This window comes from Meles meles, chromosome 8 (assembly GCF_922984935.1).
Source record: "Meles meles chromosome 8, mMelMel3.1 paternal haplotype, whole genome shotgun sequence".
Taxonomy (NCBI): Eukaryota; Metazoa; Chordata; class Mammalia; order Carnivora; family Mustelidae; genus Meles; species Meles meles.
Window position 1 is genome coordinate 1,335,468 of NC_060073.1, and position 21,642 is coordinate 1,357,109.

At 66.2% G+C, this 21,642-nt stretch overlaps 2 protein-coding genes across 2 annotated transcripts; both read right to left on the reverse strand.

Annotated features, from left to right (window-relative positions):
- Window positions 1-786: 786 nt before the first annotated feature.
- IFITM10 (interferon induced transmembrane protein 10) lies at window positions 787-10,025 on the reverse strand. Its single transcript, XM_046014650.1, has 4 exons — window positions 9,918-10,025; window positions 8,281-8,475; window positions 6,953-7,405; window positions 787-1,427 (listed from the first exon to the last, which is right to left on the reverse strand). The coding sequence occupies exons 1-4, from the start codon at window positions 10,023-10,025 to the stop codon at window positions 1,278-1,280; spliced, it is 906 nt and encodes a 301-aa protein (XP_045870606.1). The 3' UTR covers window positions 787-1,277.
- Window positions 10,026-12,048: 2,023 nt separating this feature from the next.
- Window positions 12,049-21,554, reverse strand: CTSD (cathepsin D). The gene is made up of 9 exons (XM_046017341.1): window positions 21,397-21,554; window positions 19,338-19,497; window positions 17,317-17,440; window positions 16,770-16,888; window positions 15,404-15,630; window positions 13,709-13,831; window positions 13,207-13,351; window positions 13,019-13,117; window positions 12,049-12,940 (listed from the first exon to the last, which is right to left on the reverse strand). Exons 1-9 carry the CDS (start codon window positions 21,462-21,464, stop codon window positions 12,773-12,775), a joined length of 1,233 nt encoding a protein of 410 aa, XP_045873297.1. The 5' UTR covers window positions 21,465-21,554; the 3' UTR covers window positions 12,049-12,772.
- Between the last annotated feature and the right edge of the window lie 88 nt (window positions 21,555-21,642).

Consider the following 21,642-nt stretch of genomic DNA (forward strand, 5'->3'; position numbering starts at 1 on the left):
TGCCCGTCTTCCCGTCAGCCGTCCTGCAAGTGGCGGTGTTCCTCAGGCTCCACGGCGGCTGGCACTACTCGGGCCACCCGGGCTCCCCGCAGAGCCTCCAAACCCATGGCTTCAGCCCAGATGGCTTTTCTGCTCCCACAGGGCCCTCCTGGGGTCCCCGTATTAATGCACAGCCTGACCTGCAGGGATCCCATCTCCTCCCTGCCCGCCTCACCTGCACACCCAGCCCGTCCCCAGACCCTCAACCTTGCCCCTGAGACATAGTAAAGACCCTCCCCCAGCACCCCCAGCCCTGGCCCACACGCCCACGCGCCCCGCTTTGTCCCCCCCACGGGGTCCTGACGCTCCAAAAGCACCATCCTCAAAACCCACAAAGCATGCCTGATCCCCGCCCTCCTGAGCACACCTGTAGGCCGGGGGTCGAGTTTGCAGACCGCCCTCCTTCCCTCTCTGCACCTGAGCTGCCTGGAGCGCCACCTGGTTCCCAGACCAGCCCAGCCCCGAGCCACGGGGGCTCTGTCCCTCCCGGGGGAGGCGCTGGTTTTCTTTGTTCTAACAGAGCCAGGCGGGCGGCTGCGTTCGCGCTGCCTAACCCTCGGGGGGCTCGTGTTTGGGGCTACCGCTGCCAAAGCCCAGCTCAGTCCGCTGGCCTCGTGGGCAGAAGACTGCCAGGTCCTCGGCAGAGTCAGCCCTGGGGGCCTGGACCACCAGGCAGCGCCAGAGTGGGGTTCCCAAAGCCGTCAACCCCGGTGCCCGCTCAGCCGTGGGACAGAGGCGGGCTGGGGCCTGACAGGTACTTTATTGACAGTTCACAGACACAGAGCTCGAGCAGGGTCACGGCTCGGAGGGGTGGGGTCAGGGAAGACAGAGTGAGTCCCCAGAGGCTGGCAGCACCCCCCAAACTGGGAAGCTCCCCCAGAAGCCCTTCTTGCTAGATGTCAGGTCAGAGGGGCCCCAGGAGCCGGGGGAGGGGCACAAGAGGCCAGGGAGGGCAGCCGGTAGAAGCCAGGGTGCAGCCGCACAAGGAGACGCCCACAGAGCCCAGACACGGGCAGAGGCGGAGGGTCAGGAGGCAGAGAGGGCGGGCCGGCCCGAGCCCCAACCCCTGTAGTGCGCAGAGCTTCTGACAGCCTCGCTGCCCAGGTCACAGCTTCAGGGGGGCTCCAGGGCACGTGCCCTGCTCTGCCCCAACCACACAGCATCCCGTGTCATGGCAGGCGTGAAAACGAACACGTCTCAGTGCTCTGTCTCCATGGCCGGTGGGGCCCGCCGGGGCCCTAGTAGTCGGAGAGCGGGTACCGCAGGAAGATGAGGACAAGGATGATGCAGGCCGCCGCCAGGGCGGAGCTGGTGATGTTGAACAGTCGGGCGGTCTTGGCGTCTTCCACAGCTCCGTTCAGGTCATTGAGAAGCTTCTTGTCCCGAACCTGAGGCCAGAGGGAGGAGGTGAGGCCATTGGCCAGAGAGAAGGAAAAGGCTAGTACCGGGGACTTCTGTGTAAAGGGCACACAGGAACTCTTTGTATTTCTTTTTGCAACTTTTCAGTAGGTCTGAAATTATTCAAAATATAATGGGATGGTCGACAATGCTCTATGACTTGACTGAGTGTTGCTGAGAGCACATCTGAAGTGTTCTTACCCCCCAAAACCTACAGACCTCAAAAACAGTAAAAGCGTGTGGTGATGGACGAGCTCACGAGCCGCCTCGCTGCTGTCATCACGTGGCAGGGGCACGCGTCGAATCGCCACGCTGTAGGCATCGGACTTAGGCAGTGCCCCATGTCAGCTGTATCTCAGTAAAGCTGGAATCCGTAAGTGAACACATAAGATTCAGAAGGAAGCTGGTCTCAGAGTTTTATGATCAGACAACGGAGGATGTAAGTGTGCTCTATTCTGAACGAGGTCCCTAATCTAAAATTAATAGGGATTACCTGAAAATGGGTGCTACGCACAGACAGAGTAAGTGGTCGTCCCTACCGTCTCTAGGAAGGGACGTTAAGATACAGGGAGTAGCCGGAGCCCAGGAAGTCCTGGGAAGACAGTGACTGTGGGCAGAGCTGGACCACTTCCAAGATTCTCTGGTTAGGAAGAGATGTTCCTGAAGAGGAGGCCACCCTCACCCAGGGTAAATCTTAGGATTTCCTTCTCTTTGGCACTTTTTTCTTCCACAAAGTCCAGAGAAGTGTAGCTGCGTATGTGGATGGATGAGGAGGAGGGAGAATAGAAAATAATAGTGCAAGGATCTCATGGATGGAGGAGATGACTTAAGGGGTAATAGAGGGCAAGTGAGCAAGGATGAGGGTGAAGACAGGTACATGATGAATGGATGTGCACGGCTCAGCTAGAGGAGCAGAAGGGATGGCACAGGGCTGGAAGGATGAATGGGTGTACTGATGTGTTAGGTCAGAGGTGGATGGATGGCTGACAGGTGGAGCTGGTAAGTAAGAGGAAAAAGTTACTTAGAAGTTGAGGTTAGATTAGTAGTTAACTGCATTGATACATAAAATGGTGGGATGAGATGGGGAGAAGTAGGGAAGGAAGGAGGAAGCATAATGAACTTATATAAACACAGATGAATGGAGGGTTGGGTGATTATATGGTTGTGTTGAAGACAATAAAAGATGGTGGATCAATGTATAAGGGATCGTGGGTGGATGGATGGATAGATGGATGCACGGACGGATGGGTGGTTGGCTGGGTGAATGGGTGGATGATTTGATGGGTGGGGGTTGGATGGGTGGGTGGATGGGTGGATGGATGGGTGGATGGTTGAATGGCTGGATGGGTGGGTAGCTGAGTGGCTGGGTGGGTGGATAGTTGGGTGGATGGGTGGATGGATGGATGGATGGATGGGTGGGTGGATGAGTGGGTGGTTGGGTGGGTGGATGAGTGAGTAGATAGGTGGGTGGGTTGGTGAATGGATGGGCAGGTGGATGGATGGATGGGTGGCTGGTTAGATGACTGGATGGCTGGATGGGTGGATGGACAGATGGTTGAGTGAATGGATGGTTGGATGGGTAGGTGGATGGGTGGACAGGCAGATGGATGGATGGGTGGTGGGTGGATGGTTTGGTGGTTGGATTGTTGGATGGGTGGATGGGTGAGTAGATGAATGGATGGTTGGATGGGTGGGTGGCTGGGTGGATGGGTGGATGGATGGTTGGGTGGATGGATGGATGGTTGAGTGGTTGGATGGTTAGGTGGGTGGATGGGTGGGTGGGTGGATGTGTGGGTGGGTGGATGGGTGGGTGAATGCATGGATGTATTGGTTATAGATGGGTGGGTGGATGGATGGTTGAATGAATGGATGGTTGGATGGGCAGGGATGGGTGGGTGGGTGGATAGTTAGATGAGTGGATGGTTGGGTGGGTGGGTGGACAGGTAGTTGAGTGAATGGATGGTTGGATGGGTAGGTGAATGGGTGGGTGGATGGTTTGATGGGTGGACGGGTGGATGGGTGGGTGGCTGGGTGGATGGTTGAGTGGTTGGATCGATGGGTGGATGAGTGGGTGGGTGGATAGATGGGCAGTGGACTGTTGGATGGGTGGGTATGGGTGGGTGGGTGGACATACGGTGGGGTGGTTGGACAGGCAGGTGGCTGGGTGGGGGGGTGGATAGTTAGATGGGTGCATGGATGATGTTGATATTCAGAAAGCAAGTAAGTGGGAAATATGTATATACAAAAATTGGCATGGTATCACCCATTCTAACCAACCTCTTTTCCTTTGCTGTTACCAGGAAGTCCATAATCTCTTAGGTCAGATTGAGCAGACATCGTGTCATTGTATCTGCTCCTCCTCTCCTGCCCCCCATCCCTCCCCTAACTCATGCCATGCTCTCCTTTCCTGGCCACCACACTGGGACCCTAACTGTGCTCTGCCCCTGGGCTTCTCTTGTCCCTGTCCTCCACACTGGTGCAGGTTTTATAGCTCTGGCCATACCTTCCCCTTCTGTGTCTTCCACACAATGAAATCCAAACTCCTCACACAATTTTTCAAATCCTCCCTGCATGGCCATGACTGGTTTCCAAGACCATCTTCTGTCCCCCACAGAAGGTGGGGGCCCTGCACCCCTCCCAGATCGCCCCACCCTCATGTCCTGGAACACCTGTCTCCTTACCCCCTTGCCCAGTGAAAATGATGCCCCCTCCCGTCCGTCTCCCACACCCGGCTCCAAACTCGTCCCAAATCAGGAATGAAATACTCTTTTTCTGAAACACGGGGCACTTCCTCCATCTTGCGGGGGGTCCTCCGTTCCTCCAGCCATTCATACAGCACCTCTGACCCCTGCCGTGGCCAACCCTGCTTTGGCACCAGCGACAGCACGATGAAGGGATGGTTCTGGGGGGGTGGGCGGCCGTGCCCGCGGCAGGGGGGTCTCTGCTGGGAAGTGGGGGCTCAGCCAGAGTGAGTCAGTAGAGTCTTTGCGGATGGAAAGCCCTCAGGCTGAGGGAGCAGCACGGGCTGACCGAGGTGTGCCCCCAGGGGACTGGGGCAGGGTGCGGGCGGCAAGGATGAGCTATGGCGGGGGATGGATCTTGAAGAGCCTTGAATGGTGAGATGAGGACTCTGGCCTTCGCTGGGCTAACGGGGCGGGGGCGGGGGCATTACGAGCTGCTCGTGCCAACGGCAAGAGCGCAGAGCTGACGTCCTGCGTCTCTGCCTTCCCCGGACACGAGGCTATGCGACACGAGGCTTCACCGTCCACGCACTGCACGCCCAGCTGCCCCGAACCGCCCCAGCCCACGTGGGTGGAGAGGGCGGACGGACAGTGTGATGGGTGGACAGACAGTCGCAGGCGGACAGGGACACAGGGTTTTTCACAGCCACCAAATGCCAGCCTCGGCCCTGCCCGGGTGTGCTCACTCGAACGCTGCTCCTTTTCCGTTTGTTTTGTGAGCGGATGAGGGAAGGAGCCCAGGCAAGGCGCCGGTCAGGAGCCCACTGCCCGCAAGGGACCAGGCTGGGAATCAGGCCCAGGCCTTCCGGCCCCAAGCTGTTAGGCGCCCTCGGAAGGGGCCCTGACTAGCTACATGTGGGGTGGGGTGCCGCGGGCTGGGGTCATGCAGCGGGATGGACAGATGGACGCGTTCCCAGGAGCAGACGTCGGAGCCGGCCCGTTCTGTCCCCGCCCTACGCCCGCTGCTCAGGCCAGAGACAACTCACCTCACACCCCCTTCCCTGGCAAGCCTCAAGCTTTTCCTGCCCTGGCTGTCCCCCAGGAAGGACACGGGGGAGCAGCCCTGGGGGGGAGTCATTGAGGGCTCCCGTCTGCCCCTCAAAACCACTAATTCCTACCCACCCCTCCCCCCGGTGCAAATCCGGCCCCATTCAAAAATCTGTGACCTACCTACAACCTGCACCAGATGGGCCGGCCCCGTGCCAGGCGGCGCCCACAGCCAAGCCAAGGCGGGGAGGGGACAGCTTCCGGGCAGGAGCCCACGCCGCCAGACCTGCGTCTACAGGCCGCCGTCAGGGCCTGGCAAGGGGCCCCCGGGCAAGCAGAGCCCTGCCAGCTGCCCCCACAACGCCGCCCCCATGGAACCAGAGCAGAGGGTGGTCTGGGGCCTCCACCCCCCATTTCTAGGGCCCCCTTCCCTTCACTGCCCCCACAGCACACACAGGCACACACGCTCGTGCACGCACACGCAGTCACACACCCACGCACGCATGTGTACCACACACACTGCACCGGACACGCACACTCAAGCCCGTGACACACACACATGTTCACACGGGCAACTACACTTCCATGTCCACACCGTACACACTCTCACGCCACAGGGGCACACGTGCTTGTGAATACATGCACACTCACACACATTCACTCGGGCCCCACGCGGCGGAGCCCAGAGCTCAGGGCACAGGCTTGGAGGGGAAGGTGCGCCTGGCGGCGGGTGGTGCTGCCGCTGAGTCAGGAGGCGGGGAAAGCCAGGTGGCTGGGGCTGTGAGGCCAGGGGAGGGGTGGGGCTCCAGGATGCACAGAGGCAGAGCCGGCCAGGCTTCTGCCCTTCTTCCTGGGCCAGCATCCCTGGCCCGGACCCTCCCCCTGCCTCCCTGGCCCGGACCCTCCCCTCCCTCCGGCCCCCACTTCCCCCCCTACCTCACTGGGCGTCCGCCACCAGTGACCCGCACCTGGGCTTGGACCCGCGATCTGGGGACAGTGACAGTCTGGCCAGACATGAGCCGGTCCCTTCCGGAGTGACAGGGAGGTGGGTCCTGGCGGTCGGCCCTCAGTCCTTACACATTTGCACAGAGCTCCCGCTTCAGCCGTGAGCGGGTCACAGCCTCTCTCCCGCAATCTTGGCCCACTGCTTCCTGCCCTGCCCTGGGGACGCGGGGCCCGTCTTCCTGGCACCCTGCTCAGGGCCCAGCCAGCTCCTCTCACAGAGGTGAGGGGCTTTTGCAAATTGTACCCACTTCAGGTGGGGCATCAGGGGTGTACGGGACATGCTTGAGGCTCTCTCTCCCTGGGCACGCCGGCCACCAGGACAGACTGTCTGGAAACCGTGCAGGAGAGGGAAGGCAAAAAGCAGTGACTTGATCGAGACCCTGTGTACCGTGGGCTCTTTCTGAACGCCTGCCTGGTTTCAGGGCCCCAGGGAGGGGCTTGGAGAGGAAGGTCTCCTTGCTGTCCTCCTGTCAACAGGGAAAGGCTCTAAGGGTCTTTATCGGGGAGCTGGCTCCCTCCCCGCCTCCCCAGGGACAGCTCGGTGTCCCCTGCCCGGAGGATGGGACATTGAGCCCGGGTCTGCTCCACAAGGATGAAGCTGGCTGGGTGGAGAATGCAGGCCTGGGGCCCCTGAGCCCAGCGAGGCAGACTGGAAGCTTCCACAGCTCAGGACTGGGAAGGGCAGCCCCTCCCCACCGGCTCAGAGCCGACAGCCCTGTATCTCTGGATCCCAGGAGGTGCCCCTGCCTACCCCCCCCGACCCCCTCCCCTGCCCCGCTCACTTTGAGGGAGTAGGCCAGCGCGATGAAGCCCAGGCAGCAGAAGTTGAGGTAGACGAAGTTGAAGATGGACCACAGGTAGTAATCGTTGACCTCGGTGGTGTCTGGGTAGACTTCGATGACCGTGGTGGGGTTTGTCATGGTCTTCTTCTCGGCGAGGTGCTTGCAGGCCTGGGGGGCGCCCGAGGCCCGCACGCTGTCCGCCTTGCTGCTCTTGGACTCCATGGGGAACAGGGTGGGCGCCATGGGGGGCGACGCCGAGGGCTCAGGGGCCGGGGCCACTGGAGCCTGCAGGGCCGGGGGCTTGGACACGCAGGCAAAGCAACCCTTGGGTGAGCCTGCCGGGGGCCTGGGAATCCAGAAGGCCCCGTCCAGGGGGACTCGGGCTTCCTGGGTGCCGTCCGTGGTGCTGGCCGGGGCTCCCAGCGGGGCTGGGCACTGGCCGGGGCCCTGGGCCTGGAGGGAGGGGGAGAGGAAGAACGAGCTGGGTCCTGCCTGCCCTGCAGGGCTTGCCCGGGTGTCCTGCAGCATCTCCCCCTGCAGACTCACAAGCGGCCCCAAAGGAGACGGAAATCCCCACCGAGGCAGCCAGCTGCCCACCTGCCACCTGCCTCCCCCACACGCCCCAGCCACCCTGATGCCAAAGCCCTTCCCAGCAGCTTTGGCAGGAGCACCGGGGGCTTTTCCTCACTTTGCCGTCTGCGCACAAACACTCACCCACTGACACACAACAGCAACACCCCCCCAAGCCCAGCAACTCCGCAGCCGACAGGCTGTGCAACAAAGAGAGCACCAGCATCCCCAACGCCCCGGCACACACAGGACACCAAACCCACAATGACGGCGTCTCAGCCACTGTCTGGCAGGATGAGCAGAGCTCTCCGAGCACCTGCAGGCTGACAAGGCAGACACATCAGACCCCAAGGCTCTCCAGACCCCGGGCACACCGCTGCGTTCAGACGCTTCCAGGTAAACAGCTCCGCACTGTGACGCGCAGCGTGGACACACACAGCCACGCAGGCTCGGGCGCAATCGCCCGGGGTGGAAATGGCCACTGCGGGCGCCCCAAACCCATGCGCGTCGTCCCCGCCCCCAACCGCTGGCCAGGAGCGGCTGCCGGGACCCCAAGCGCTTGCACTCGGGGAGCCCCCCAGCCCGTGCCACGGACAGACGCACAAGGACACTCTGCGAAACGTGCACTTCTCCGGGCAGGCACCAAGGCGTCCGCGCGCCCTGTGCCCTCCCCCCACCCCGGGGGTTCTGCCGCCGTCACCCCGCTACCCGGCCCAGGGCTGCTGCGGCCGCATGGACGGCGCGCCCCGCGCCCTCACCTGCTGGCGACTCCTTGGCGGGCGGGCCAACCCCTGCGCCGCTGTGCGCGCGTCCTTCCGCCGGCCCGCGGCTCGCTGTCTGCCCCGGCGCTCCGCGTCCCGGCGGCCCAGCCTCGGCGGGGGGAGCGCGCGGGGCTGGCGGCGCCGCTGTCCCCGCTCCTGCGCTCCCTCCGCAGCGCCAGGCCGGCCGCGCGGCTGCAGCCCGAGCCTGACTCACGGCGCCGGCGGGCGCAGCCACCTCCCCGCCTCCTCTCGCCTGCAGGGTGGGGGCCGCGGGCGCCCGGAAGCCGGACCCTGGGGGGCTACAGAGCCGGCGGGGGCTTGCGGGATGGGTCCTCCCACGGTGCCACCCCGTGTCCCCACGCTGAGCCTCCCCTGCCTCCCTGCCCGCCCCCCCTCGCCGGGCCCCAGCCTCTCTGCCCGCGGTCTCTCTGGGAGGAAGCCCCTTCATCCTCCCGCCGTCCTCCCCTGCCCACCGGAGCGACCGGTGGCTGTCTGAGCCCCTCCCCCTCCGTGGCCCCTTCTCCCACTGCCCAGTCCATCCCCTCCCCACATCTCAGTCCTCATCCCTCTTCAAGACCTAGTGCTGGCCTGGCGGGGCCCCCACCCCACACAGAGCCCAGGGACCCCAACTGGACCCCTCCCCAGCACAGCCGGGCACCGAGCCCAGCCCCCACTGCTCTCCATGCCTGTGCGCCCCTATCCCAGCCCAGCCCTGCAGGCTCCAGGCCCCCAAAAGGAGCATCTCTCTGAGCCCCAACCCCACACCCAGCTCTGCACAGTCCAGCCACTAACAGAGGCCCCAGAGGCTATCAAATCCAGCCGTCCCTGAACCTTGGTGGCCCCCAAGCAGCCCCATCCTTTCTGACCCCACGGAAACGCCTGCCCTTTCTCCAGATCTGACCCTACGCACCCCAGGACAGACCCCTTAGCCCGACCTCCTGAATTTGCGGCCCTCCCGGAGTCCCGTCTTGAAGGCCCTGACCTCTCACTGCTTGGCCCCCTCTGCCCGGGGGCCAGATGTTCTCCAACAAGTCCACTCACCTGCCCATGTCTCTCTGCCAGACCTGCCTGTCCCCCGTGGGCCGCTCCCCCGGCAGATGCCCCTTCCTCTAGCAGCCCCTCCGGGAGCCTCCAGCCACTCTACACCCTCTTGCTCTCACACTTGTCCCCAGATGACCTCTCCTTCCTGCAAAAGTCCCAGTGAGTCCCATCGGCAAGGGAGAAGGAAGCCCTAACCCTCTCTGCCTCTCCCGAAGCCCCTCCCCACCCCGTGCGAGTGCCCTCTTCACCAGCCCACCAGCCTCCACAGACCCCAGACCCTCCAAAGCCCCCCCCCAGAAGCTGCACCTTTGATTGGTGGCCCTAGACTTCCTTCCCCAGCTTCCCCCAAGCCCGTGTCCCCTCAGAGGCCCTGGCTACTCCCTGACCAGCTGACCTGCCTCTCCCGTCTCCAGGAGCCTCTCCTTCAAGCCCGGGTCTTCGCAGGGGCAGTGCTCGGCTGCCTCTGCCCGGGCCTCTGCCCAGCCCTGCTCTCCCCAAACCTCTCTCGGATCTGAGGCCTTCTGGGAACCCCCTCGCGGGACAGGCCCCAGCTCCTCCCCAAGCCCTTCCCTGCCAACCCCGCCCCCCGCCACCTTGGTCCGGCCTCCTCCATGGCTTTCAGGAACCCCAGGGACCTCCAGGAGGTTGATGAAAGCCCCTGTGAGCAGGAGAGGTCCCCAGAACCAGGGCCGCACCCCCATCCCGGCCACGCCCTCGACAGGGCCCGGCCCGGTCCAAGAGCCCAAAGCATGAGTGAGGATGGGACGGTGGGAGGGCCAGGATTCAGTTCTCTCTTGCACCGCACCCGCCACCCCCTTCCCAACGGCCACCCATGGCCTGGACCCCAGGCCTCAGGACGAGCCAGATGTGAGGAGCGCACACCACGCCCCCAGCCCACCTGCCACAGGCTCGGCCCAGGCTGCTGCAGGCAGTGGCCAATGGGGCAGGTGGACACAGGAGTCCGCGAGTCTGCAGACAGCGGGGGAGGGACACCTGCCCCAGGTCCTGGGGCGGGGGCAGGGCCCTCTGATCCACGCAGCCTTGGGGCTGCCTCTTAGGGCCCCAGAACCCAGAGCAGCAGGAGTGAGGGGAGGGAGGCTTAGCGCCTGCTGGCCTCTACCCGGGAGGTGAGGGAAGACGCTCTACTCAGGCTGGCGTCCTCCAGGCAAGGGTAGAGGCAGGAAATGCCCACCGGGGCCTGCTGGACTGTGCAGAGCACGGCCAGTCAGCCAGGAGCCAGGAGCGGGGCGGGCATTCAGCTGGGCTCCCCCTGGGGATGGGCCAGCACCCTGGCGGGGAGCGCCCTGTCGTCTCCGACCTTCTAGAGTCGGACTAGAGGCTTGGGGTTGGGTCACAGAGCTGGATCTGAGCCAGGAGTCAGACACTAGGGTCCAGAGGATCCCAGCCAGCCGCCCAGGGCAGTCATCCTGGTCCTGGGCTCTGGGCCGGAGCATCGGCAGCCTGACCCATGGCCGGCTGGGGGCTGGAGGCTCGGCCTGGGCACAGGGCCACCCTGCTGTGCTGAGCTGAGGGTCACAATGGCAGGACCAGCAGCGTGGGAGCTGCCCTCCAAGGCCCTGGCAGGCAGAGGCAGGTCCCAGGGCCGCCAGCAGGGGCTAGGGTGGGGGTGGGGCGGGGCCGTCTCCCTCTGGCTGGTGCGGACTCCAGGTGTCCCAGGGCACAAAGGCTTGGATGACACTGTCTCTCCAGCAGCCCCGCCGGCTCCCTGCTCATGTTTCCAGTGCAGGGAACACAGGGCATGTGCTCATAAGCCTCCTTGCAAATCTGGTTGAATGTCTGTGGAAGGTGCCAGCTAGGGCTTGGCTCTGGGGTACAGTCCCTGCCCCTGTAGGGCCAGGCCAACGACAGCCAGAGCACTCAAGGCCGAGAACGCCCCAGGACACTGACATCTGTCGTATTTGCCATTTCCCTGACACCTGCCGGGGGGGGGGGGGGGGGCTCCAGGCAAGTGTCCAGAGTCGCTGATCCCAGCGGGAATGGTCCCAGTGGCTCACCAACTCCTGTTCATCCCTTCAAACCTCCGGGCTGTGCGGCTGCCTCTGGGCTGAGCCCACGCCCCCCCCAGCGAACCCCCAAGAGGCCAGGTCTGCAGGGAGGTCACTGCAGCCTGAGCGAATTCCTAATTGGGACCCCGAACCCCGAGACTCGGGCCCCCAGGCTGGCCTGCTCCAACATCGGCTTGCTGCGCGCAGAGACGGCGTCCAGATGTGGCTGGGAGGCCCAGAAGGGAGGAGGGTTGCCCACTTGCCATCAGCCCTGCGCCGGCTTGTGTCCTGGGCTCTCATGGGTGTCCGGGGGCTGGGGGAGACCGGGCCCCGCTGCTGGTGGAATGTGGTCCGGGGAAGCACGGCAGACACTCACCTGGGCCACTCCCCTCGACCCGTGCCCAGAGCAGGCCCTGGCAACCTCGCCCGGCCCCGCCCTAAGCCTCCTGCCAAGGCCACATGCTGCAGCTCCAGGCCCCAGCCCTCAGGACGCGCCAGGCCTCGGCCGGGGCTGGGCAGCAAGCTCGAGCCTCCAGGATCCTCCGTGCAGGGCGGGGGGGCTGGGAGCCAGGGCACCTCCAAAGCTCCCACCCGCAACCCGCCGGGCTGTTGAGTCAGCCCTTGGGAACCACGGCCTCACACCAGCCACTCCAGCTCCTTCCACGGCCAGACTTAGAACCGCCCTTCCCACCCGACAAAACACGCCGACACAGAAGAGAGAGGCCAGACGACTGTATTTCCACGTTCACTTTGGCTCCTGGTCACTCAAGAGGGGAACAGCTCAGAGAAGGTGGCACCGGGCCCCCTCCCCCCCTCCTCCCCCAACCGGCACCAGCAAATGCCCTCCCAGATGGGGTCGAGCCCCAGGAGGACCCCAAAGGCGCCACAAGGCTGCCTTTTGTCCCTGAGTCCCGACCCTTCCAACCCCTTCCTGCTGGTCCTCAGGGCTCGGCGGGCCCCTTCCACGATGGGCCACATGGGAAGACGGGCCAGCAGCGCCCCCCTCTGGACCCCAGACCAGGCGGAGGAGAAGCCCAGAGAACAGCCTGGCCCGGGGTGGGGGCTCAGTCCAGAAGTCCTGCCTGGGCGGCCAGGCCCCCGAGGTACGGGCTGGGAGCAGGTGGGGGAGGAGAACTACCCGGGCAGGGGGAGGGGGGTCCTGGGTGCAAGACGACGGGCGGCCCCGCCAGGCTGGGGCTTCCCAGTTAGTGACGCGGCTCCAGACTCGGGGTCAGCCTAGGGACTGCTGCCCGGCACCCCGCCCTCTACTAGACAGACACGCCAAGGCCGGGGAAACCACAGAACAAAGCAGCCGGACTGCCCGGCGCCTGCGGAGCTGTGAGTGTGAGTCTGAGCGTGAGTGTGTGCGGCAGGGGTGGCCGGGAGGGCGGGGGCGGCCGGCCTCCTCCTGCCGGACCCCTTCCTCCCCAGCGGGGGGACAGCTACAGCCTGGTGGCCTCGGCCAGGCCCACGCGGTTCTGGTCCCGGTCGAACACGGTGTAGTAGCGGCCGATGAAGACGTCCCCCAGGATCCAGAGCGGCCCGCCGGGCGGGGGGATGTCCATGCCCATGAAGCCGCTCAAGCAGATGGTCTTCCCGCCCTGTGACACCTGCGCCCGCCACTTTGGTCAGCGCCCGGCCCGCAGCCCCGAGGCCCTCCGTCCCGCCCCGGCCCGGCCCCCGCTAACCTTGAGCGTGTAGTCCTCGGACGACAGCTTGTAGGGTTTGCCGCCCAGCTGCAGGGTGACCTCGGGCAGGGTGGACACCTTCTCACAGGGGATCATGTACTGAGGGAGAGAAGACGGAGCAGCTCGGGGCGCTGAGGGGGTGGCGGGCGCAGTGGGGGCACCCCGTCCACGCGGCCCGGCCCGCTCACCTCGCCCTGGATCAGCGGCACAGCCCCGATGGCCTTCTGCAGCTCACGCACCTCGTCCACAGGGCCCACGATGAGGGAGGTGCCCGTGTCCACGATGGCCTCGCAGCCCCCCTTGCACAAGGTCAGGCTGCTGCCCACGTCCACCCTGCAGGGGAGGGGGCGTGAGCACGCCGGCCGGGGCTGGGGCTCGGGGCGGCCTCGGGGGACAGTCCTACCTCCAGGACTGCAGCCCTGCCGGGACCCTGCCTTCCCCTCTCTGGCTGGGAGGCGGCGCGGGCTCAAGAGGTCGAGGGCGGGTTAACTGCCGGCCTCCCGATCCCGGGAGGAGGGTCAGAGCCCAGGGGGCAGGAGCACAGCCGGGCACCAGGAGGTGGGAACAGACACCCAGGGCCAGGGGCCCAACGGCTGTAGCTACGCAGAGGCCGGCTGAGCCGGCGGCTGGGCAGGGCCCCATTCACCAGGCCCCCTGCGGATCCGAGCTCAGGCCCCGCCCCGCACTCACTGCTCCATGTGGACCTGCCAATAGGCCTTGCGGGTCACGTTGAGGTAGGACAGGGGACCTCTGTAGTACTTGGAGTCTGTGCCGCCCAGCATGAGCTCACCGCCCGGCTGCGCACCGGGGTCCCTGGGGGAAGAGAGGGTCGGGGTCAGCCCCACGTGCTCCTGGGGCGGGGGCTGCGCACCCCCGCCGGCGAGTCCAGCCTGGCCGCTGACAGACAGGCTCCCGCCGGCACCCAGCCAGGAGGGGCGGGCGGAGCCGCAGAGCGGGGAGGCCGGCGGGAGCACAGAAGGGACAGCACTCCCTGGGGGGCTCCCACCCCACACCCCGCGGCCTGCAGAGGGGCCCGGCCGCGCTGAGGAAGGCCGGTGACGCGTCAGGCGAGCGGTCAGGGGGAAGTGAAAGCCAGGAGCCCACGGAAGGCGGCTGCTGCTGCCTGAGAAAAACCAACCAGGGAAGGCTTCTGGGAGGCGGCACCAGGCAGCACGGAGTGTGGAGCCCGCTCGTTCCTGCCCCAGGGCCTTTGTACCTACGGCTCCCAAGGATGCCCCTGCCCTCACCCAACTGCTCCCGCTCCCCTTCGCCTCTCGGCTTTCCCGCACGGGCCTGCACTGCCGGCCCCAGCCCCGCCTCCGCACAGCTCTAGACTGAGCGCTGGAGCTCACCCCTTCCTCCTGGCCGGGCCCCACTCGGAAACACCAGGCCGAACCCCGTCCTCCCGCCCTCCCCCAGGCTTCACCTCGGAATCCCAGCATGGAAACCAGACGGCTGGCTCCCATCCGCTGCCCACCTGCCACCCCACCCCTCACCCACGGAGGCCTGAGCCTGAGCCCGGGGCTCATGGCAAAGACCCTACCCCATTCAGCAGCGTGGGGTCACCTGGCCTCTGGCAGGGGCTCTGCCTCACATGGCTGCCAAATTACCACTAAGGATGGCCCCACGCTGAGGGTAGGCGCGGGGCAAGAGGGGAGGCTTCTGGGCGGGCTCTCGGCCGGACCCCGAGGGTGAGGAGGGGGTGTGCGGTGCGGTGAGCACCCGCGGTCGGTGGCCACCCACATCCATCCTCGGCACACCCTCATCGGGACCTGTGGCATTGTCCTGAGGGAGACCGGGGGCCCCTTCTCAAGGGCACAGCACACAGGTCACCCACCCTTCCATGCAGGGCCAAGGCCACTGGGACACTCGGCGCGGCTGCCAAGGGGCTGCTGGTGGGGGCCACTCCCCACCGTCAACCCGGGGCCGTGGCTCCCTCTAGCAGCATCCGTCACCTCCTCTGGGAAGCCCCTCACCTCTGGAGGTCCGGCCGCAGATTGGAGCTTGTGGCTCTGTCCTTCGGGCTGTCAGGGACTCTAGGGCCACATCGCCCACCAGCAGCCCCAGGGAAGGCCGGGCTGACTGACCATGAGCCCTGACCAGGGTCTGGCTCTCCAGGAGGGAGGCCCACTGAGCGAGATCCTGGGCCCACAGCCCGAGCCGCTCCTGACAGGAAGCCCCGGCCCCACAGCCTGTCCAGCGGGCTCCCCGCTCGTCTGTAAAGGAGTGGCCAGTCCCCTTCCTGGTCAGAGGCTGCACGCGGCCCCATGCCGAGAGGGGAGGCGGGGAGGTGGGCAGCCCAAGCCCACAGCGTTGGGCCCCGTGGAGCTAGGAGGAGGGGTGAGGCATGGGGAGCAGACAGGGCCCGAGCCCCTCCCACCCCACCTGTTCAGGTAGAAGGAGAAGATGTTCTTCTCCACCAGCTTCTGCTGCATCAGGTTATCAAAGACGGGAAGCACGTTGTTGACCGAGATGCGGGGGTAGGCCATGCCCAGGATGCCGTCGAACTTGGCCGCGATGAAGGTGATGCCCGGCTGCTTGATGGCTTCCCCGAAAGTCTGCCTCTCCACCTTGACGCCAGCCAGGCTCGACAGACCCGACTTACAGGGCACCTGTGGGCCGAGGGGGATGGTCAGTGGGCCACGGGAACCTTGGAGCCCAACCCCCCAGCCCCGTGTGCGCACACACAGCCACAAGCCCGTCATCACCCTCGACCTTGCACGAAGCCCAGAGTGAAAGGCTGGCGACACTGGGTGGGGACACAGCTGAGGAGAGGGACACAGTTTCCATGGAGCTAACAGATGGGTGGGCTCTGGGCTCAGCTCTGACCTTCTGACCCCTACCCAGGCCTGCTCCTGAACTTGGGCTACTGGAACCCCATGACCCAACCCCGTGACCCAACTCAGCAGACTCAAGGCCACACCACCCCTCCCCCTCCGCAGGCCAGGCGGCAGCAGACAAATACAGAGCAGGATGTGGGGAAAAACGGCTGTTTGGGGCTGACGCCCCGACAGCGGGAACAGGGCGGTGTGCTGGGCAACATCCTCTTCTGGGCCAGAGATCAGCAGGAGACCCCAACAGGACAGGTGGATCCGGGGAGGGGCGGCCCCGCTGCAGGCAGGGCCGCAGCCACCATGCCCCGTCGCCTTCCGGTCCTGCTGGGGCTCGGGGCTGGAGGCGGCGGGGTGGGGGCTGTGCTGTGCCTGCTTCGCTCCTCTGCCCCCAGGACTCTCAGTCCAGACCTTCTGGTGGCCACACGCTAGGAGCTCTCACAGAGGCGCGGGCAGATCCATGCAGGGCCTGCCCACCTGCTTTACCCCAAAGATTCTCTGCCGCAGGCATGGTGCCCCAAAGGACCTCCAGTTCCTCTGCGGGGACTCCCGGCACATCTCTGCCCTCCCTGCCCAGAGGCCGAGGCATGGGAACAGCAGTGAGTCTGCCACCGGCTCCCCCACCCAGCTGTCGGCCCCCACCCGGGAGGAGCCTCATTTCAATCACTTCTGGGTCCTGGTCCCAGACCCGGCCCATGGCTCTCGCACCCACGCCCTCGTGGCCCCACTTCCCTACAGCCCTCCAGGCTGTCGCGGTGCACGTACCCCCAGAAACGCACGGGACCAGGTCTGCTGCCCGAGCCCCGCCCAGCCAGCCCCCCGCACCACGCTCCTGCTCACGCCTCAGAGGCCCTGCCCTGGGCTGTCACCGCGCGGCCAGAGCGCCCTGGGGCCCAGGGGCGGTGTCAGCGGGGACTCACCGACACGGTGTCCTGGCTCAGGTACCCGGAGAGGCTGCCGGAGCCGTAATGGATGTCGAAGGTGGTGCCGTTCTTCACGTACGTGCTGGACTTGTCGCTGTTGTACTTGTGGTGGATCCCTGTGCCGGCAGAGAGGCCCGTCAGCCCGCCCCGCCATGGAGCCCCCCAGCAGGACATCCACCTGGTGTCGCGCCAGACCCGTGACCCCAGGCTCGGTGTCGGCCGGCTGTGGTCGGGCCTGGCCTGCCCCGTCCTCTGCCACCACGGTCCCAGCCTGGACGGGAAGCTAGGCTGGAGTGAACGGGTTCATCTGGAAAGTGCGGTGCCCTGGGGCAGGGCGGCGGGGCCAGGCCTGCCTGGTGTGGCTGAGAGGCGTCAGCGGCCGACAGGGGCCGAGGCAGGGCCACCAAAGGTCCAGGGCTGGCCCGGCTTGCTCCAGCTCCAGCTGCCATCCCGGAGGGGAGACGGGGCGGCCCTGGCGCCCAGGGTGGGGGGCCCCATCCTCCCGCGCGCACCCCCCATTGCACGAGGCCACGCAGAGACTCACAGCAGGCGATGTCCAGCAGCTTGCAGTGGACCGACGGGACCCACAGGTTGGAGGAGCCGGTGTCGAAGACGACCGTGAAGCACTGCGGGGGGGTCCCGATGCCGATCTCCCCGTAGTACTGTGCCTGCGCGGGGGAGGGGTCCGTCAGGGCCATGGGCACAGGCGCCCCTGCTTAGCCTGCGGGCCAGACTCTGCGAGGGAGGCCCAGGCCGGAGGACGGACACCCGGGCTCTGCTCCCGCCCCTCCGCCGCCCATGGTCCTCACGCCCCTGGGCGCTGCGGGTCCTGCCTGACCACGAGAGGGTGGGGGACGACCTCCCCATGTGAAAGGGGAGACCAGCGGTCACAGCGGCTCAGCTGACCCGGGGCCCCGGAGGACCTGCCCAGAAGACCCCTCTGTCCCAGGCCCTCAGCAGGGGCGCCTGCCTCCCCACAACGGGGGGCACATCAGGGCTTGCCTCTGGGACCTCGTTCCCCTCCTGCCCTTGCTCCACAGGACCAAGCCTGGTGGGCTCCTAGGCAGAGGCATGCGGACAGCAAGGGAGGAGGTACAGCCGGAGACCAGAGCGTTGGCTCAGATCCTCCCTACCTTCACCACCCCGGCCTGTTTCTCCACCGGTACACGGGGCAGGAGGGCAGCCTGTGGGAGCCCAGGGCGGTGGAGCCATGGTGCAGGTGAGCATGAAGAGGGCAATGCCCCTCAGACCCTCAACGGGAAACCCGGCCTCTGGGGCTCTCCCAGGTCAGAAGACACAGAGGCTTGGATGGGAGATGTGGGCTTGGGGCCCCCGGGGCCCTGCCTGCCTGGGTGCCCCTTCTCCGGGGACGGAGGCTGGGCCCTGGGTCAGGAGGGGATTCCGGCTCCAGTCCCGGCAGGACTGTGTCTCCTGCCACTTGGCTCCAGGGAGAACCAGCAGCTGCTGCCTCATGACCCGGAATGTGTCCAGATTTGGGGGGCTGGGGATGACTCAGCAGATCTCCGTGTGCGTGCGTGTGTGTGTATACACAAGAGCTTGCACCAGGGGATCAGGAACTGGTTGGTCAGGCCCCGAGACAGATGCCCCCCCCCCAGCCCAGTCACATGCCTGTGAGGCCACAGCTTCCTGGCACGGCAGTGCTCCGGCCAGACAGGACAGAGGGCACGGCCACATGTCCCAACCCCAGGTGGACCAGCGTCCGGACGGCAGTACGGAGCTAGGCCCACGGCGCGGGGGCGGGTCACGCGGGAAGATGCCACCTGGGCTGCCCCAGAGGTGGAGGCGGGGTCCCAGGACCTGACCCCCGCGCCGGGACCAGGCCGACCCAGCCCTGGCTCGGTATGGGGCTCACAGCATGTCCCGACTCCAAGTCCGTCTGCCCCTCGAGGAGCACTGGGTGTGATCCGCACTGGCTGCTGACCAGTGAGGAAGGAGGAAAGAAGGCAGGAGAGGATCACGGGGAGCACCAGGCCTTCCAGCAGGACAGGCAGAAACAAAAGAACTCCAGAGCCATTAATTAGGCCTGGACAGGCAGGCCCAGGTGACCCGAGCGCGAGGACCCCGCAGCCCCTTGGGGCCTGAGTCTGATTTGGGCTCCTCCACGTGCAGCTGATGGCCGTGGGCCCAGCTCACTTATCTGCAGCCAGTGACTCTGTCCCCCATGCCCACGGGCTGGCCTCAAAAACAAGACAGCTCCTGATGCCCTTGACAGTCAGTGGGATGCGGGGGGAGAGGTCACGGAGAAGCCAAGGGCACCCCCACCTCCCTGCACACACCTCCCCCCAGGGCCAGGCCCCTCATGGGGACACAGGTGGGAGTCCTCATCCGGGCAGGGGTAGTGGGAGGAGCACCCAGCAGGGAAGGGCGTGGCTGGGCAGAAGCCCCTCCCCCCACGGAGCAGGGGACTCCTGCAAAACCACAGGGCGCCGAGGAGAGGGGCTTCCTGCCCACTCACGCAGAGCTTTCCGAGAGAGCCCGCTCCGTCCTAACCCGGGCTTGCTGTCCACCCAGCCTGCGCCCCGAGAGGATAAACCCCATACTCACGTCCATGTAGTTCTTGAGCACCTCCGGAACGGGACCCCCTGCCACACTGGGCGCCCCCTGGGAGTATTTGGAAATGGGGCCACTGGCGATCAGGTCCTCCACGGGGCCCCCCAACTCTGACATGGTCCGGCGCACAGAGGTGAACTTGTGCAGCGGGATTCTGTCAAGAGGAGGGAGAGAGGCTCATCAGGACTCGCCTCCCCCTCCCCCCGGACTGCTCCGTACTCTCCCCCATCCCTTGTCCCCAGTTTGTGCCTCCTCCGGTCCCTCCCGGGACAGTGGCCCGTGGGGTCCGTTAGGGCATGGGTGCCCCTCCGTCACACCTGCCCCATGCCCTCTGAGGGGACCCATTCACCTGCCCTCCGAACCTGCTGCTCTCCACGCAGCCCCCACGCAGAGGTGGTGCCCACGTCCCTGCCTGGCCTCTGGGGCAGGCTATGCCTGGTCATCAGATGGGACTTCAAAGGCACCACCTCTGAGAAGCCCTCCTTGGACATCCTTCAATGTGACCCTGTTTCCCTCCAGGGTCCTCGCAGTCGTGAATTCATTTCCTGCCGATGCATCCTCTGTCCCCATCATGGTGCAGTCCCCAGGAAGGCACGGCCTGCCCTGGGGTGGTAGAGGTCTCTGCCTCTGGGTCTGCCTTCCCCTGGGATGCCCACAGCTCCCTCAGAGCCAGCCCCCCCAGTCTTGGCGGTCTGCCTGGACAGAGAACACGGGGTTGAGGTCAGGTGGCCGGTTCTTGTGTGTGTGGGTCCCTCCCTGGCCTGGGCCCTTGCTGCTGGGTTTCAGCTTGCTCCCAGCTCCGACGGTGCAGGGGACAGGAAAGCACCCCCGAAAACACTCCAACCCTTGGACGGCAGGTCCTCCCAGCCCAGGCAATTTGGGAGTTCAAGGTCACAGCTGGCCCTTCCTGGCACACCAAGGGCGTGCTTCAGGAAGATGGGACTCTTGCCCAAGACGTGGTAGGCTGTTAGGATCCACGGTTCTGGCCTGGGGGAAGCGGACACGCCCTCCAGTAACCCAGGAAACAGGTGCCATCAGTCCCACAGGACGGGGAAGAGGTGTGAGGGGCTCTGGTCCGGCTGCCCAGCCCGCAGGGCCGCAGCCTCCGCTCCCCACAGCCACCCATCCCCGCGGGGAGGCCTGTGGGTGGTACCGGGGTAGGCACAGCCCTACAGCTGCCTCCCCACAAAGACTCCATTTGGGGCTACGTGCCCCCAAGCCACAGCCCGTGGTAAAGCCTACGCCGAATGGCCTTCTGGCGAGGGTGAGTCCCACTCGGCCCGCGGCCAGCTCCCACAGCTCTGTGACCTCACCCACCTGCCCACGGGCAAAAGCCCATGGCAGAGGTGCAAGGATGCCTTCCCAGGCCTGGCACCAAGGGGGGGGGGAGGGTGGGTGCGGGACCAGAAGGGGCTGGCCCTCTGCACCCCCCCATCTGGGAAAGCAGGCTGCCTGGCACGAGTGGGAGGGTGGGCGGTGGCCGTGCTGGTCCTCGCCCTGGCTCAGCCGCATCCAGGCCCCGCGGTGCATGGACTCCCCTGGTACCGGGGACAGGGCCCGGGCCTGAGGAAGGTGTGGTCCTCAGGAGGGCAGGGGCCGGTGGGGAAGGCTGCTGCAGCCTGGCCACCCAGACCCTCCCCTTGGGCTACCTCCCTTCTGTCTCTGAGACGCTGGGGGGCTCCCCGCGCCACTGGGTCCCCCGCCGCAAAGCCCCCGGCACAGACCGGGCAACCACGCCCAGTTCACAGCCGGCAAAGGAGGCGGCCAAGCGCGCGCTGGGGCTGTGCGGGCTGCACGCGGGGGTCCCGGCTTCCGCACGCGGCCGCGAGCGCAGGGGCCGCGATGCACCTGTCCTGGGGGCGCTCGGCCGGCCCGGGCCCCAGCCGCCCTCGCTCGCGCAGCCGCCCGCCCCCCACGGCCCACCGCGGGGCGGCAGGGCAGTAAGGGGCCCGGCGCGGGCGTGCGGGGGGGGCCCCGCAGGAGGCGGCGCGGGCGCAGGGCCGCATTCCGGAGCCGGGCGCGCGGGGGGCGCCGGGGGCGCGCGGGGCCTCACCGGACGAGCGCGGCGGCAGGCGCAGCGAGCAGCCCGAGGACGAGCAGCAGCAGGCTGGGGGGCGGCATGGTGGCGGCGGCGGTCGGAGCGAGCGCCGGGAGGCCGCGCGCTTATAGCCGGGATGACGGCGCACTCGGCCGAGTCAGCTGACCGCAGCTCGCACCGGCGGGTCACGCGGGCCGCGGCCGGCGTGCGCGGGGCGGGGCCGGGGCGGGGCCATCCGGGCCGGGCCCCCCGCGGGGCTGC

Excerpts from the sequence above, each read along its gene's own strand:
- CTSD (XM_046017341.1), bottom strand. The coding sequence starts at position 21,464 with ATGCCGCCCCCCAGCCTGCTGCTGCTCGTCCTCGGGCTGCTCGCTGCG. Across the intron at positions 16,889-17,316 it reads GCTGCTGGACATCGCCTGCT|GGATCCACCACAAGTACAAC; the intron begins GTGAGTCTCTGC and ends CTGCCGGCACAG. Across the intron at positions 13,832-15,403 it reads TTCTCCTTCTACCTGAACAG|GGACCCCGGTGCGCAGCCGG; the intron begins GTGGGGTGGGAG and ends CTCTTCCCCCAG.
- IFITM10 (XM_046014650.1), bottom strand. The coding sequence starts at position 10,025 with ATGGGGGTGCGGCCCTGGTTCTGGGGACCTCTCCTGCTCACAGGGGCT. Across the intron at positions 8,476-9,917 it reads ATGGAGGAGGCCGGACCAAG|CCGCGCGGCCGGCCTGGCGC; the intron begins GTGGCGGGGGGC and ends CTCGGGCTGCAG. Across the intron at positions 1,428-6,952 it reads CGCTGGCCTACTCCCTCAAA|GTTCGGGACAAGAAGCTTCT; the intron begins GTGAGCGGGGCA and ends CTCTGGCCTCAG.